This window comes from Pseudochaenichthys georgianus, chromosome 15 (assembly GCF_902827115.2).
Source record: "Pseudochaenichthys georgianus chromosome 15, fPseGeo1.2, whole genome shotgun sequence".
NCBI lineage: Eukaryota > Metazoa > Chordata > Actinopteri > Perciformes > Channichthyidae > Pseudochaenichthys > Pseudochaenichthys georgianus.
This window is the reverse complement of record NC_047517.1, coordinates 8,344,334-8,359,001: the sequence shown is the minus strand read 5'-3', so window position 1 is coordinate 8,359,001 and position 14,668 is coordinate 8,344,334. Positions and strand designations below refer to the sequence as shown.

The window sequence follows — 14,668 nt, the reverse complement described above, 5'->3', positions numbered from 1 at the left end:
CTCAGAGTAGCAAGTTCTATGCAGTGCAATACTGTGACAAAATCCTACAATAATTGTATTTTACATAAAGTATATCTCAGTCTCATTTCTGTTTTCTACTTTAGGTGTTATCTGTACACCTTTGTGTTTTCTCCCTGTTGCCCTCGTGCCTCCACCTGCCCTCAGCTGTTTCTTGTTAATCTAACTAGTCCTGTCACTATATATGGCTGTCTGTCTACGTTGTCTTAGTCAGTTCGTCATCTTTGTTCGCTTCTATGGTCCTGCCTGTGTTCCTGATCCTGTTCCTCATGCTCTCCCTGGTATGTACCTGTTCAGCTTTTCTTTGTTTTCTTTTCACCTTGCTTGGTCCACCTGTATTTGTGTTAAACTTATTGTTAATCATTTTTTGTTTTCTAAAAGCTCGCTTTTTATTAAAAAAAATCCTGCTATCCTCCTTTTACTGCTTTTGGGTCTGACTTCCTGCCAAATTCCTGAGGAAAATATAAATAATCTTTCAAATTCAATTTTAAAAGTGAAGAATTAATTTTCAAGATGGCATTAGAATTTAGAAAATCAACAACATTTAAATGATTTCTAGCTGGTACATACATGTATGAAGCATTGTAGCGATATTTCAGACTTTAGCAATTCCTGACACCATGCCCAAAACAGTCAGTTATATGTATTTAACCGTCCACTTAACACCCTGCACAGAACATTCCTCAACTCAGTATTTTAAGATTACAAATATTCCCCTCTTGGATAAGAAACAAGACTTGACTCTTTATTCTGAAAGGATTGCATTCTGAAACGAGTTGCGTTAAACAGTCTCATGAAGTATCCACAAATGGGGAGGGGCTCACGAGGCCACACCAAGGTTTTTAGAGGCTTCAAATAAGTGATTGGTTTCTCTGTGTCTGAACTGTCCAATAACAGAATAAGGGCTTTGGTGTTTAATGACTCAATTCTCGGTCACACTGTGGGAGGAACATTCATCCTCGTCTGCCACACTGGCAGTCATTTCCACACTGACAATCCAGGCAATTCTTCCAGTAAAAAGTTTTACTGAAATATATGAAATACATTTTAGCAGCGGTAAAGACTGGATGTGCTAAAACTTTCTGCAGCTTATCTCTGTTATAATTGCTGAGACAAAAGTGACTGTGATGGGCCTTAACAAATACTGTAACTTCAAGCCATACATTTAAACATTTTACTGTAATGTGCTGTTTGATCCAAGTTTAAACCTCAATTACAACATTAAATGGTCAGTCATTTAAAGAGATCATTCATTTAATTAGCAACAATTGAATGCTTTAAAGGCCTCCATCTTCACTTTGGTGTCTTTGTGTAGGTGATGAATGGAGAATACGTCAAGATGTTTTAATCTGATCAACACCTCATAGCCATGCGTTTGATAACTCAACAGCAAACCATAACCGTGTGCCTCTCCCTCGCCACAGATACATTTCGTGAACAGTTAACTGGGGTCGAGCAACGCCTCTTCACACCCCTTAGGTGAAGATCGGCCGGCTCAGTCTTTGGTGTTAATGTTCAGGTCAATAAGTTATGCATATTGTTCGTGGTGGAAGATGCTGGTGTTTTCCTTGTGGAAGAGCTATCCCGGTCCCAAAGTCCACCGATATATCCCAACGAGGTGCTTTTAATGACGACTAACGAGTCAGCCAACACCTCCAAAGTGTGATGACGTGTTTGATCCTGCTTCCTACCACCTGCCCCTCTAACAAGCATTCATAAAATAAAGTGGCACAGACACGTCATAACAGTAATAGTATGTCAGGAGCTGACAAGCTATGAAACCACATGAACAAATAAAAGACGCTAACGACAATTCACACTATTCTGATATGTTGACTAGTTGCTGTTTTTGCAAAACTGCTATTCTTAGTCAAACACGTGCATTATGGCTGCTATTTGATGTGTTTGTCTTGCGGAGGCAATAGACTTGAGCTCTGCACCAGGCAAGACAATATCAAGAAATGTGCGATCAGTTGGAAAAAGTACATTTCTTATACTATTATGTTTTCAACCAAACAATAATCGTAGAAAAGGTATTTCTCACATACATTATGGCATATCTTATTTTCTCTTCTCCAGGGCATTCTTCTATACTGTAATTACCAGGACTCCACCTTTGATATGAGGAAGCTTCCAAACCACCATTTTGATGCCATGGACAACTTCGCAAAGTGCTTCCTGATCCTGCGGCTGGAGAGCAGTCAGGTGGAGGGGGGTCTCCACTGTGCTGATGGGGACATCAGGGGCTGGAGGGCGGTGCGCGTGGACCTGGTGTCGCCGCCTGTGGATCGATACGCCTTCGCTCTCCTGGGATGGACTGGATCCAGAGTAAGAAGGATTGTAGGAACTGGATGACAGTGAGCAGTGGCTGCGGGTGGAATCCTTGGAGAAGTTTAGAAGTCACTGTCTTTCATGATCAATCATTGTCTTGTATGTGCCACCATCATGTGATAAAACGTTGCTCAGTCAAGAACAACGTCAAGGTCAAAGTCCAGGAGGTCTTTCATCTGTGGCACTCTGTCCAAATACACCTTCAAATAAATGTGAAAGATATAATAAGTCAATACAAAGTAATTTGCAAGTGTGCAATATTATTTTAATTGGCTGATATGAAATTACTTATTTGTACAGGTTTAAAGGTAGGAATATAGATGCCATAACAACCCAAAACAGACGTTTGATGTTTTTTTCTTTTTTTTTTCTTCCACAGCAGTTTGAGAAAGATCTAAGAAGGTTTGCACAAGTGGAGCGAGGGATGATTCTGGACAACCACGCCCTGTACGACAAAAAAAAGGTATGTAACGCATCAACTTATAGCTTGCAAACATGCAGATAACATGTATCTGACATTTGTACTAGCAGAGAGGTTTAAACAGGAAAATAATCAATACATAATTACTGTAACTAATAATAATAATAAGTAATTTGTGTAGCGAGAAAGCTTCACATGTTCTCACAATCTGCCATTTTTGCAATTTAGAGCTAAATGTATGAGTATCCACTGTAGGCTTGAAAGCATGTTTTGTTGCAATGTAAAGTTAATTTTACAAAGACAGGGTATCAGAACATGTAGTGAAATCACTTCTGCAGCACTTGCAAAGGATGCATTTGTTAATTCATTATTGTTAATTGGTAGTGGATTTGGAGTTGAGGAATCACTTACAAGGTGTTTATTAGCTACCATGGCTGATGACCTGTGTGAACATGAGAAATACCAACTTCATTCGAAGGGTGTGAGATGTCTGGGTAAGGGACTGCAGTTTATTTTAAGCTTTACTTTGACACTTCTTTTTGGGTGTCAGACGTATTCTTCTCTGTGTGCATTCATTATAATTAAGGCAAACCAGAGGCTTTTGAAACCCTATTTTCAAATACAGGCAGCTAAGACAAGTAAAGTGTTGATTTAACAACAATCATGATAACGCGAAGAGCCAAATGATCCAGCATGAATAGTATTTTGCTCTCTCGGACACATTGTGCCATTGCGATTACAGAGTAGAGCTGGTGCTTCTGTGATTCAATTTACAACAACGGGCAAAGCTGCGTTGATCTTACCAAAGCGTCTCTGCACTTGTTGCTATTCTTTATTAAGCCGCTAACAGTTTTAAGAGGAAGGACTCCTTCTAAACAACCTTCTAAAATAGATATCCTCACTCTTCATGAATTACTATGACACTGATACTTGTTACACAGATGTATATATTATTCTTAAACGTTACGTTTTTGTCCCACAACTTGTGAGCTAACGGAGTACAGCACAACACTAGCACTGCTATGCTACGCTAGCAACTGAAGGTATTGTGAAATGCTCTTTGTGCTTATTTTTATGATTGTAAATATAGGTCTACTTTGCTTTCCACGAAATATGTTGCTGCTTAATTTGATTTCATGGCGCACGTTTAGACTATCTTTACTGATTGGCTTTAGCTTCAATATCCTTGTTTTAGCAGTAGGGGTGTAACGGTATCCGTATTCGTCCCGTACCGTCACGGTTCGGACTTCACGGTTCGGCACATGCAGTCACACGGCGAATACGCCTTTTTTTTTTTACGAGTGGGAAAAAAGTCTGTCCTTCAGGGCAGCATCCACTACACTATTTATAATCCAGGGGGCGGTATTGCACCTAAAAGCTGTTTGCCAGCCTCCTTTAAACAACAAATGAAGAACAAGAAGAAACACAACAACAAAACGAACTAAATACAAGAAGAAGAAAAGTTAGTATGGTGAGTTCAGATAACACACAGGAGCTAGAACCCATCTGCTTCTTTTAAATCAGCTGTGTGGACTACAATAACGATGAAGTGTGCGAGTGGTGGATCGGAAGAGGACGGTGTGTCGGCGTTGTTCTACAGCGGTGCGGTATGCTAATGGCAACACACGCCAAACATGCTAAATCATATCGGAATGGATCACCCAGATTTGCCAATCACCAGAGCCCGGCAAAAGACAACAGCAGTTCAACAGCTGATCCCCGCTGTTTTTAAGAAGCCAATAGACATGAAAGCCGTGAAACCAAAATAAATAACGGAAGCTTTTGGCATATGTTTTTCAACGACTTTGCGCTCTTGAAACACTTTCTTATTATTTATGATGTAAGACATTCTTTTTAGTTGTACAGCTTGATGAAACCTTTTTGTTTGACATCAGCCATTATAGATACGGCCATCTGAGTGTATGTGGTACTGTTTATGGTTTGTTTTTAACTGTTTAATACAGTTAATTATTCAAAATGTCAGAGTTCCTTATTTTGAGACTGAAACTTGCACTACTGTTCAAAAATAAATAACAACAAACCTGGAATTATGCATTTGGGACTTTGTTTTGCTTTTTCTTGTTGTACCGAACCGTACCGTACCGTGACCCCCAAACCGAGGTACGAACCGAACCGTGACTTCTGTGAACCGTTACACCCCTATTTAGCAGAGTCAGTTTCACATCCTTCAAACACATATCTTAGACCCTTATGTCTGCTTCCTTCTAACAAACCTACGGTATTAATCAGGGAGTGCAGTTTGGGAAACACAGGCACCATGGTAGTTTTGTTAGCTTGACAGATCAGTAGCGGCTAACAACAAAGGGGCGGGCCTAAGTATCAAGGGGTGATAGAGTGGTGCAGTGACGACTCCTAAAACCCGGAAGTGAGTTCGCATTTTATCACTACCGGTTCCCTGGTCTCAGAGCCAATGGGATTTCTCCATAGGATTTTGGAAAATAGCTGGAAATAAGGTCTGTGTTTGACACAAATTTAAGAGACGGATCACGTTTTGTTCTACGACATTAAATACATCAGCATTGACCCCACTGGTGAGTTTACATGTCTGAAAAACGATGGTTATTAACATGTGGCTGAATAGGACTACAGAAGTAGAACTTGAAAACCAGTGAAACTTGAAAACCACAAGCTCCTCTTTAATTGATCTTAAAATGGAGAGAAGTAAATGCAAAGGCCATACAGGTTTTTTCTACGAGTTTATACTGGGATTTGATACCTCTCTCCTCTTGTGTGCTCTTATGAATCTGCATAGATAATTACTGCCGAAGCTTTGGTACTCAAAGGCTTTTGGCAAGATTTGGGTGTTAAATTTCTACAGTATGAGAAACCTAGACAAATTATTCCATGCAATATATGTTTCCACTCCGTAAAAGTAGAGAGTTGATACTGGAGCGAGAACAACATTTGTAATTATAGCACATTGCTTAGTGGGGGGTGTGCAGACTTTGGCAGGCTGGATGCTCCATCTCACACGTACATTTACAAATAAGTGCAATGTACACCAGAACAAGCTGAGGGAACACAGGCCATCTTAATGTTTCTGTATTCAAAAGCTCGTCCTTATTACAGTAAGGTAATTGCATTGGGGAGTTTAAAGTTCATTTACACATTTTCCAATTAAATTAACTGCATCTTAGTATACACAGTGATATAAAAAACACAGCAAAGCAGAGAGAATCTTTTTACACAATATCTCATGCAGTTTAACTCTTTGCTGGCCCGCAGTGCAAGGGCTTATTAGGTTTTGTTATTGGAACATATTGTCTTTGTGTGAATCCTGAACATAACTGGCCTGGGAAGGATAAAACAGTTAAGAGTCACATGCATTTCCAAACATTTGGTTTACCTATGTTGTAAATGTATTATCTTTTCAATTTACACACGGCATCTATTGCACGTCTGTCCATCCTGGGAGAGGGGTCCCTCCTCTGCTGCTCTCCCTGAGGTGTCTCCCATGTTCCCCTTTAAACTGTGGGTTTTCTCTGGAAGTTTTTCCTTGTACGATGTGAGGGTCTAAGGACAGAGGGTGTCGTATTGGGAGGCTGTGGCGCAGTGGAATGGTGCGTTGGTGTTGGGATCGGGGGAGCACAGGTTCAAACCCCACTGCAGTCAGCATGTCGTTGTGTCCCTGAGACACTTCACCCCAAATTGCTCCTGTGGGGATTGCCCACAGTATTGAGTATGTAAGTCGCTTTGGATAAAAGCGTCAAACAAGTAACATGTAATGTAATACTGATATTCTGTACAAACTATGAAGTCCACTGAGACCAATGTGATATTGGGCTATATAAATAAACATTGATTGATTGACATGCAGTGGTATTAATGCTACTGAGTTCAGTAGAAACTGGCATTTTTCAATATGAACAAATGGATCGATCTTGTCATATATTGTTAGCGGCATGGCTATCTTTAGCAACAAACAAAAAAGTAACATACTTTGTGTTGCTGGTATGGAAGGAATAAAGAGTGTGCTGAGACACCATGTTAGTGGTTATATTACCTTCATAATTGTAGGTGCAACAGAAGATATCCTCTCCGTTTGTGTGCAGTAAAACTGGCCTTAATTTCCCCCAGGAGATTGTACCCACTGGCAGAGAGTGAAAGTACTGTATAGCTTATAATGAACCAATCATAACACCAAGGGTTTCATTATCCATCCATCCATCTTCTCCCGCTTATCCGTGGTCGGGTCGCGGGGGTATCAGTTCCAGCAGAGAGCCCCAAACTTTCTTTTCCCTGGCGACATCAACCAGCTCTGACTGGGGGATCCCAAGGCGCTCCCAGGCCAGCGAAGAGATATAATCCCTCCACCTGGTCCTAGGTCTACCCCTTGGTCTCTTCCCAGCTGGACGTGCCTGGAATACCTCCCTAGGGAGACGCCCAGTTGGCATCCTAACTAGGTGCCCGAACCACCTCAACTGGCTCCTTTCGACGCGAAGGAGGAGCGGCTCAACTCCGAGTCCCTCCCGGATGTCCGAACTTCTCACCTTATCTCTAAGGGAGACACCAGCCACCCTGCGGAGAAAACCCATCTCGGCCGCTTGTATCCGCGATCTCGTTCTTCCGGTCATGACCCATCCTTCATGACCATAGGTGAGGGTAGGAACGAAAATGGCCCGGTAGACAGAGAGCTTTGCCTTCTGGCTCAGCTCCCTTTTCGTCACAACGGTGCGGTAAAGCAACTGCAGTACCGCTCCTGCTGCTCCGATTCTCCGGCCCATCTCACGCTCCATTGTTCCCTCACTCGAGAACAAGACCCCGAGATACTTGAACCCCTTCACTTGGGGTAAGGACTCATTCCCTACTTGGAGTGGACAGTCCATCGGTTTCCTGCTGAGAACCATGGCCTCAGATTTGGAGGTGCTGATCCTCATCCCAGCCGCTTCACACTCGGTTGCGAACCGATCCAGTGAGTGCTGAAGGTCGCAGACCGATGAAGCCATCAGAACCACAGCATCTGCAAAAAGCAGTGGTGCAATCCTTAGTCCACCGAACCGCAGACCCCCTCCCCCACGACTACGCCTCGAAATCCGATCCATGTATATTACAAACAGGATTGGTGACAAAGCGCAGCCCTGGCGGAGGCCAACCCTCACCGGAAATGGGTCCGACTTACTGCAGAGGACCCGGACACAGCTCTCGCTTTGGGAGTACAGAGATTGGATGGCCCTGAGTAGAGACGCCCTCACCCCATACTCCCGCAGCACCTCCCACAGTAACTCCCTGGGAACTCGGTCATACGCCTTCTCCAAGTCAACAAAACACATGTAGACCAGATAAGCGTACTCCCAGGCCCCATCCAGGATCCTTGCGAGAGTAAAAAGCTGATCCGTCGTTCCACGACCAGGACGGAGTCCGCATTGTTCCTCCTCAATCTGAGGTTCGACAATCGGCCTGACCCTCCTTTCGAGTACCTTGGAGTAAACTTTCCCGGGGAGGCTGAGTAGTGTGATGCCTCTGTAATTGGCACACACCCTCTGATCCCCCTATTTAAAAAGGGGAACCACCACCCCGGTCTGCCACTCCTTCGGTACTGTTTCCGACTTCCACGCAACGTTGATGAGACGTGTCAACCATGACAGTCCCTCAACACCCAGAGCCTTCAGCATTTCTGGGCGGATCTCATCCACCCCCGGGGCTTTGCCACTGTGGAGTTGTTTGACGACCTCAGTGACCTCCCCCCGGAAGATTGGTGTTGATCCCCCGTCATACTCCAGCTCTGCCTCTAACATAGAGGGTGGAGTTGTCGGCTTCAGGAGTTCCTCAAAGTGTTCCTTCCAACGCCCTAACACTCCATCAGTTGAGGTCAACAACGTCCCATCCTTACTGTACACAGCTTGGATGGTTCCCTGCTTCCCCCTCCTGAGGTGTCGGACAGTTTTCCAGAACAACTTTGGTGCCGCCCGAAAGTCCTTCTCCATGTCTTCTCCGAACTTCTCCGACACCCGCTGCTTTGCCTCGGCCACGGATGAGGCTGCTGCCCTTCGGGCCTGTCGGTACCTTGCAACTGCCTCGGGAGTCCCCCGGGATAACAAATCTCTGAAGGCCTCCTTCTTCAGTCGGACGGCTTCCCTGACCACCGGTGTCCACCAGCAGGTTCGAGGGTTACCGCCCCTTGAGGCACCTAGGACCTTGAGACCACAGCTCCCCTCTTCGGCAATAGAGGCTTTGAACACCGACCACTCTGGTTCAATGTCCCCAACCTCCACAGGAATGCCCGAAAAGCTCCGCCGGAGGTGTGAGTTGAAGGCCTCCTGAACTTGGGCCTCCTCCAGACGTTCCCAGTTCACCCGAACTACACGTTTGGGCTTACCAGGTCTATCCAGAGGCTTCCCCCGCCACTCGACCCAACTCACCACCAGATGGTGATCAGTTGACAACTCCGCCCCTCTCTTTACCCGAGTGTCCAAAACATACGGCCTCAGGTCCGATGATACGAAATCGATCATGGACCTTCTGCCTAGGGTGCTCTGGTACCACGTACACTTATGAGCATCCTGACACATGGTGTTTGTTATGGCCAATCCATGACTAGCACAGAAGTCCAGTAACACACCACCACTCCGGTTCAGATCAGGGGGGCCGTTCCTCCCAATCACGCCCCTCCAAGTGTCTCCATCATTGCCCACATGTGCGTTGAAGTCTCCCAGCAAGATTAAAGAGTCCCCTTCAGGAGCCCCATACAGGACTCTTTCCAGGGTCTCCAAGAAGGCCGTATACTCTGAACTGCTGTTGGGTGCATAAGCACACACAACAGTCAGAGTCTTACCCCCATAACCCGCAGGCGTAGGGAGGCGACCCTCTTGTCCACTGGGGTAAACTCCAACAACAAAGCACCCAACCGGGGACTTGAGTATCCCCACACCCGCCCGGCGCCTCACACCTTGTGCAACTCCGGAGAAGAATAGAGTCCAACCCCTATCCAGAAGTAAGGTTCCAGAGCCGACGCTGTGCGGAGAGGTGAGCCTAACCAGATCCGACTGGTAACGCTCCACCTCCCGCACAAGCTCCGGCTCCTTCCCCCCCAGAGAGGTGACGTTCTACGTCCCCAAAGCCAGCTTCTGTCACCCAGGTCTGGTCCGTCGAGACCCTCCGCTTTCACTGCCACCATTCTGGCAGCGCACCTGACCCCATCGCTTTTTCCCGTAGGTGGTGGGCCCGCGGGACGGAGAAGCGGAGGTGTTGCCCACGTCGCCTTTTCGGGCTGGGCCCGGCCGGGCTCCGTGGCAAGCCCGGCCACCAGACGCTCGTCGGCGAGACCTCCTTCTGGGCCTGGCTCCAGAAGGGGACCCCGGGCTTCCTCCGGGCCGGGTATCCTCACTTCTTGTTTTTTCTTTCATGAGGTCTTTTGAGGTTTCATTATGCTACAGCCAAAACCTTAAAGGAGAGGTGTCATGGCCATTTCCACTGATCATAATTCCATTGTTGAGGTATACTAAAATAGAAAAATACTGTGCAATTTTCCAAACTCACATTGGTTTTGCATACAGCATCTCTTTAAAGTATGTGTATTCAGCAGTATTCACTTTCTCCACTAAACGGCTCGCTGCAGCTCTTGCCCTCTTGCTCTTTTCTGTGTTAGAGCTTTACTCCCAACAGGGTGCACTTTGAGGGTTTTGACTCTGCAGCCCATTTACATGCATACAAACCTTCATAACACACAAGGGGATGGGTAATAACCGGAAAAGCATGACATGTCTCTTTTAACTTCATAAGGATAAGTTAAAATAAATGATTTACTGTTTTAAAGGTGGGGTAGGTAAGTTTGAGAAACCAGCTCGAGATACACTTTGTTATATTCCATGGAATGCTCTTAACATCCCGATAGCAATGAATATCTGAAGTGCTTTGACAAAAAATCCATACAAAAATGTAATCTCTGGAAGCCGTGGCGCTGTAAAAAGCACGACCAATCATTTTGGCTGGGCCGGCTAAAATAACTGGATGGCCTACCTGCCTGTCAGCCTTCCATCTGGGCACAAACTTATCTCGTGCCCTCATTGGTCATGTGCGCATTCGTGTGTGTTGGAGGAGGGGCTCTGTAAGGAAGTGGCAGATTTCTTCTGGCTGTGTATTTTCAAATTCTAGCGCACTCAAGCTGGTTTCTCCAAAATTACCTACCCCACCTTTAAGATTTGATTTCATAATTATTAACCTATGTCAGACTTCTATTTGTTTATTATATCATTTTAGTCATTTTCCATATAGGTGTTAATTAGTGATTTGAGGCAGTTACCCACCTATGAAGTGAGCAATCAGTCAGAGGTGTTGACTGTCATTTATTTTAATTAGAATGTAGCTAATTAATGTAGCAAAGTTAAGACCAGGAACAGCCATAAAGGCGAGTTTGTTGAAACATGTTGATCAATCAAACCGTTATAGGTTTTTATTCCTGATTTGGAATGTCAATAGACAAAATTCCACTGAGCCAATTGGTCATGGGGTTTAGTGACAAGACATTTTTGCCAACAATTATGTTTATCATTTTATCAAGGATGCCCCTTATTTTGCAAATATTCTTAAAACTACTCCTTTTGCTACTATTCAGTGTTCTATGAAATTCTTTAATCTTATTGGTTTTAGACAGTTCACACATTTTAAAGGCATCATCTTGCAATTTTTTTTTACTCTTTTATAGCATTTGACAGACTAAATAATAATTCAATTCAAGTTTATTTATATAGCCCAAAATCACGAATCCTATTTGTCTCAGAGGGCTTCACAAGTCAACAAACACCATTGGCAATGTAAAACAATGTAAAAACAACACGCGTATCTTATAAGATCAATGTGAAAATACCAATTTAAAAAGGAACACAACACAATGACACAAATAGAGTTAGGGTACAATAAATACAATTCCATAAAACGAAGGGTCCATGAGGATGTATTAAAGGGGGTTTAAAACCAGTCTTAACTGTACGCTGTACTAAAAAGGAAAGTATTTAACCCACTCTTAAATGTGTGGACACTATCTGCCTCCCTAATCGTCACTGGAAGTTGATTCCAGAGGAACGGGGCTTGGTAGCCGAAAGCTCTAGTACCTGATAATATATAATATAATAATAATAATATATTTATATTTTTAGCAGTTCAAATAATTATTTTGAAAAAGTGAAAATCAGTTCTTGACATGTGTGTCATTATAGCCATTTGTACATCTTACATCAGCTGGAATTGCACAGCTTTCTTTTATCCACAGAACTCAGCTATCAGACAGTGAGCTACACCTCGAAGCACGAAGTGTAAACTTTAAAAAGATTGACACGACTCCTCAGCTGAAGGACTAAATTATTCAGTTCGAAAAAGTTTATAGCACTGACAAGATGACAACAGAAATCCAGACATCCATACCTCGTGTTTACCCTCGCAACTATTCATGTAAGACGGGCCGGCTCATTTCCGATGCATCGGGCAGAGCTGCAAAGCGTTTGAGTTGCGAGCAGAGAAAGAGGGGTGTATCAGTGGGGGGATGGACAGGGGAGACACCATGTCACCGAGGTGGTCCCGGCAGCCGTTCCCCGGGGGACAGAGGTCAGAGTCTCTGGATCACAGAGTGGCAGCTTCCTGACAGATATTATACACAAGCAGCCAACTCAGATGGTGTTTATTTAAATGCAGGGTCGAGCCAGGCATGCTGACAGTGCAGTCATCCGTGCACTGAGTGGACAGTTGGAAATCAACACACTCGTTCCTACATAAACCTTGCATGTGTGTTTGATGAGGTGGTAAGGGACTTAGAAAAAGTCCTTTTCCAAAATGTGTGTATATGCAGGTTTTTTAAATACAAGGTAACCAGCGAAAGAAGAAGAGTTGTGTGTACTTGGTTTTAAAGCATGCATATAATATGTCTGCAATGGCTCATAAAGAAATACAATCAATGCATTTCATTTCACTTTGATTTAATTTGGCCAAAAACAAAATAGATTCCCCCTTATCCTTCGTCACGGGACAGTGTTGGACCTAAATGCAATTCTTGAGTAACTTGTTTGAATCTGCTGCATCAAGTTTAAATGCTGCGGAATGGAAAGTTGTTTAATCAAACAGAGAAGGCAGAGATGTTGAATAAATGTTTAACTATGAATTTACATAAGTAGATTTTTGCCATCATGCCGATACAGGTTGCCTCATCTTCTCATATTTATTTGAGATAATCTTACAATGCGGAAGATGGCGCCAATTGATCCATTTCGTATGGTAAAAGAGTCACAAAGCCTGCGCTTAAAGACAGTCGATCAAGACTTTGTGGAATCTGTTATATCTCTGATTAGCATTTCAAGTTCTGGTTAGCCAAGTCAAAGAAACCCTGACTCTGTTGAACTTGCTTCAACAGAGTCAGGTACCTCTGTTGTATCACATTGACACGATAGTTAACGACCGCCGTCACTTTAAAAAATGTTTTCCTTAGTCAGTCTCTCTTTCAGTGTCTCTCAAACCACTGTTGGTGATTGTTGGATCAGTGGAAGTGCTAACAAAAGCCCATTTATTTGCCCGTTTTTACATAAAAAAATGATCATCAAAAATAAAATGAGTGTGTCATCAGTGGGTCATGTTTGGTCATGATGACTCTCTCTGCTTCGAAATCATTTGTCCCCGGCATGAACAACAACAAAGCCGGTTGTTAAGGTTTTTGAAAGAGTAGAGTTGAAAAAGTAGATGCCATAAAGTGAGGAAATGTGAGCTCAACTGGAGATTTTACAGCGGATGACCATTAGCCTGATGGATTTTTCAAAGTTTCAAACTATTTCCACACTTCCATCACCTCGGCCAGTCTCAAGGTCAGCAGAGAGCTTAATGGACTTCATTCAGGAATCGCACCACAGTTTGACCTGTTTTTCATTCGTAATTACCGTAATGAAGATCAATGAACTCTTCCATGTCTGTCTTGTCACTGACTGTTCCCTCTGTCCGCTCTCACTTGGAGCGGACAGAGCAAAATATTCCCTCCTTTTTTGTCAGTGCTAAAACTAATTGGTCCAAAGTATGGCAGAGGACGGCACAGTAATGGTGCTTTTTCGTGTTCCTTATAATTGGCCAGTGGTTTTGGAAAGATTGCGCTGGTCATGTCGGGGAAACAGGAGAGTGATGAGGCCTGATGTCTGATTAAAGAGGAAACACCAGCTCAGGACCAAAGGCGGACATTTAGAGGACTTTAATCTTGTGGGCTTCAGAGAGTCTCTCAGCGGATACAAGCTGTCTTATTATAAAATGCTTAAAAAAAGATTACAGGGCTAATGCTCAAGCTAATTATCTACTCCCAATTAGTAACAGGCCCAAGGGGAATCCTCCAATCGCTGTGGGAGGGGGGGCTGGACAACCATCACAAAGAGACGCATGGACTTAGGATTCATAGTATGAATCCCCAGTCCGTGCGGGTTAGGGTTAGTGGCGGTTCTAGACCAATTTTACTGGGGGGGCCAGGCTGGGGTCAGTTATTTCATGAGAGGGGCACAATAAAATGGGTCAAAAAGACAAAGACAGTATAAAGAAATGGTGTAAAATAAACATAAAATACAGTATTTGTTTTTGTAAAGGTATTTCTTTGAGTACATGTAAGTTACAGTCCTTTGTTTCAGTCGTTTTTTCTATTTAGAGTATCTGTTTTAGTAACTTTAAGTGACAATTTAATTTGCTTTGATATAAGGTAATGAACAGTTTCATCTCCACTGTACATCCGGGTCTCTAAATCAAATCGAGTTCTAAGCATTTCCTGTCATGTGTGTTGCTAGTACAGGTGGAAATTATGTAATTTGAACACGGGTGACGGCAGAAAAACAGCAGCAAAATGGCTGAAAGTGCAGGTTCTAGTCCATAGAGGAAACATTATCCAAACCAATTACAGGGAAGGGCCCCACAACACAAGGCTTTATGGGT

At 43.7% G+C, this 14,668-nt stretch overlaps 1 protein-coding gene across 2 annotated transcripts in view; it reads left to right on the top strand.

Moving 5' to 3' along the window:
- Positions 1-14,668, top strand: part of dntt (deoxynucleotidyltransferase, terminal) — a 195,482-nt gene that overhangs the window by 127,406 nt on the left and 53,408 nt on the right. The window contains exon 10 of one of the 2 annotated variants that reach the window (XM_034101152.2): positions 2,729-2,812. The exons of the other annotated variant lie outside the window; for it this stretch is intronic. Coding sequence (XP_033957043.1) covers positions 2,729-2,812 — 84 coding nt within the window. The remainder of the gene's footprint in view (positions 1-2,728; positions 2,813-14,668) is intronic. 2 annotated transcript variants of the gene reach the window in all.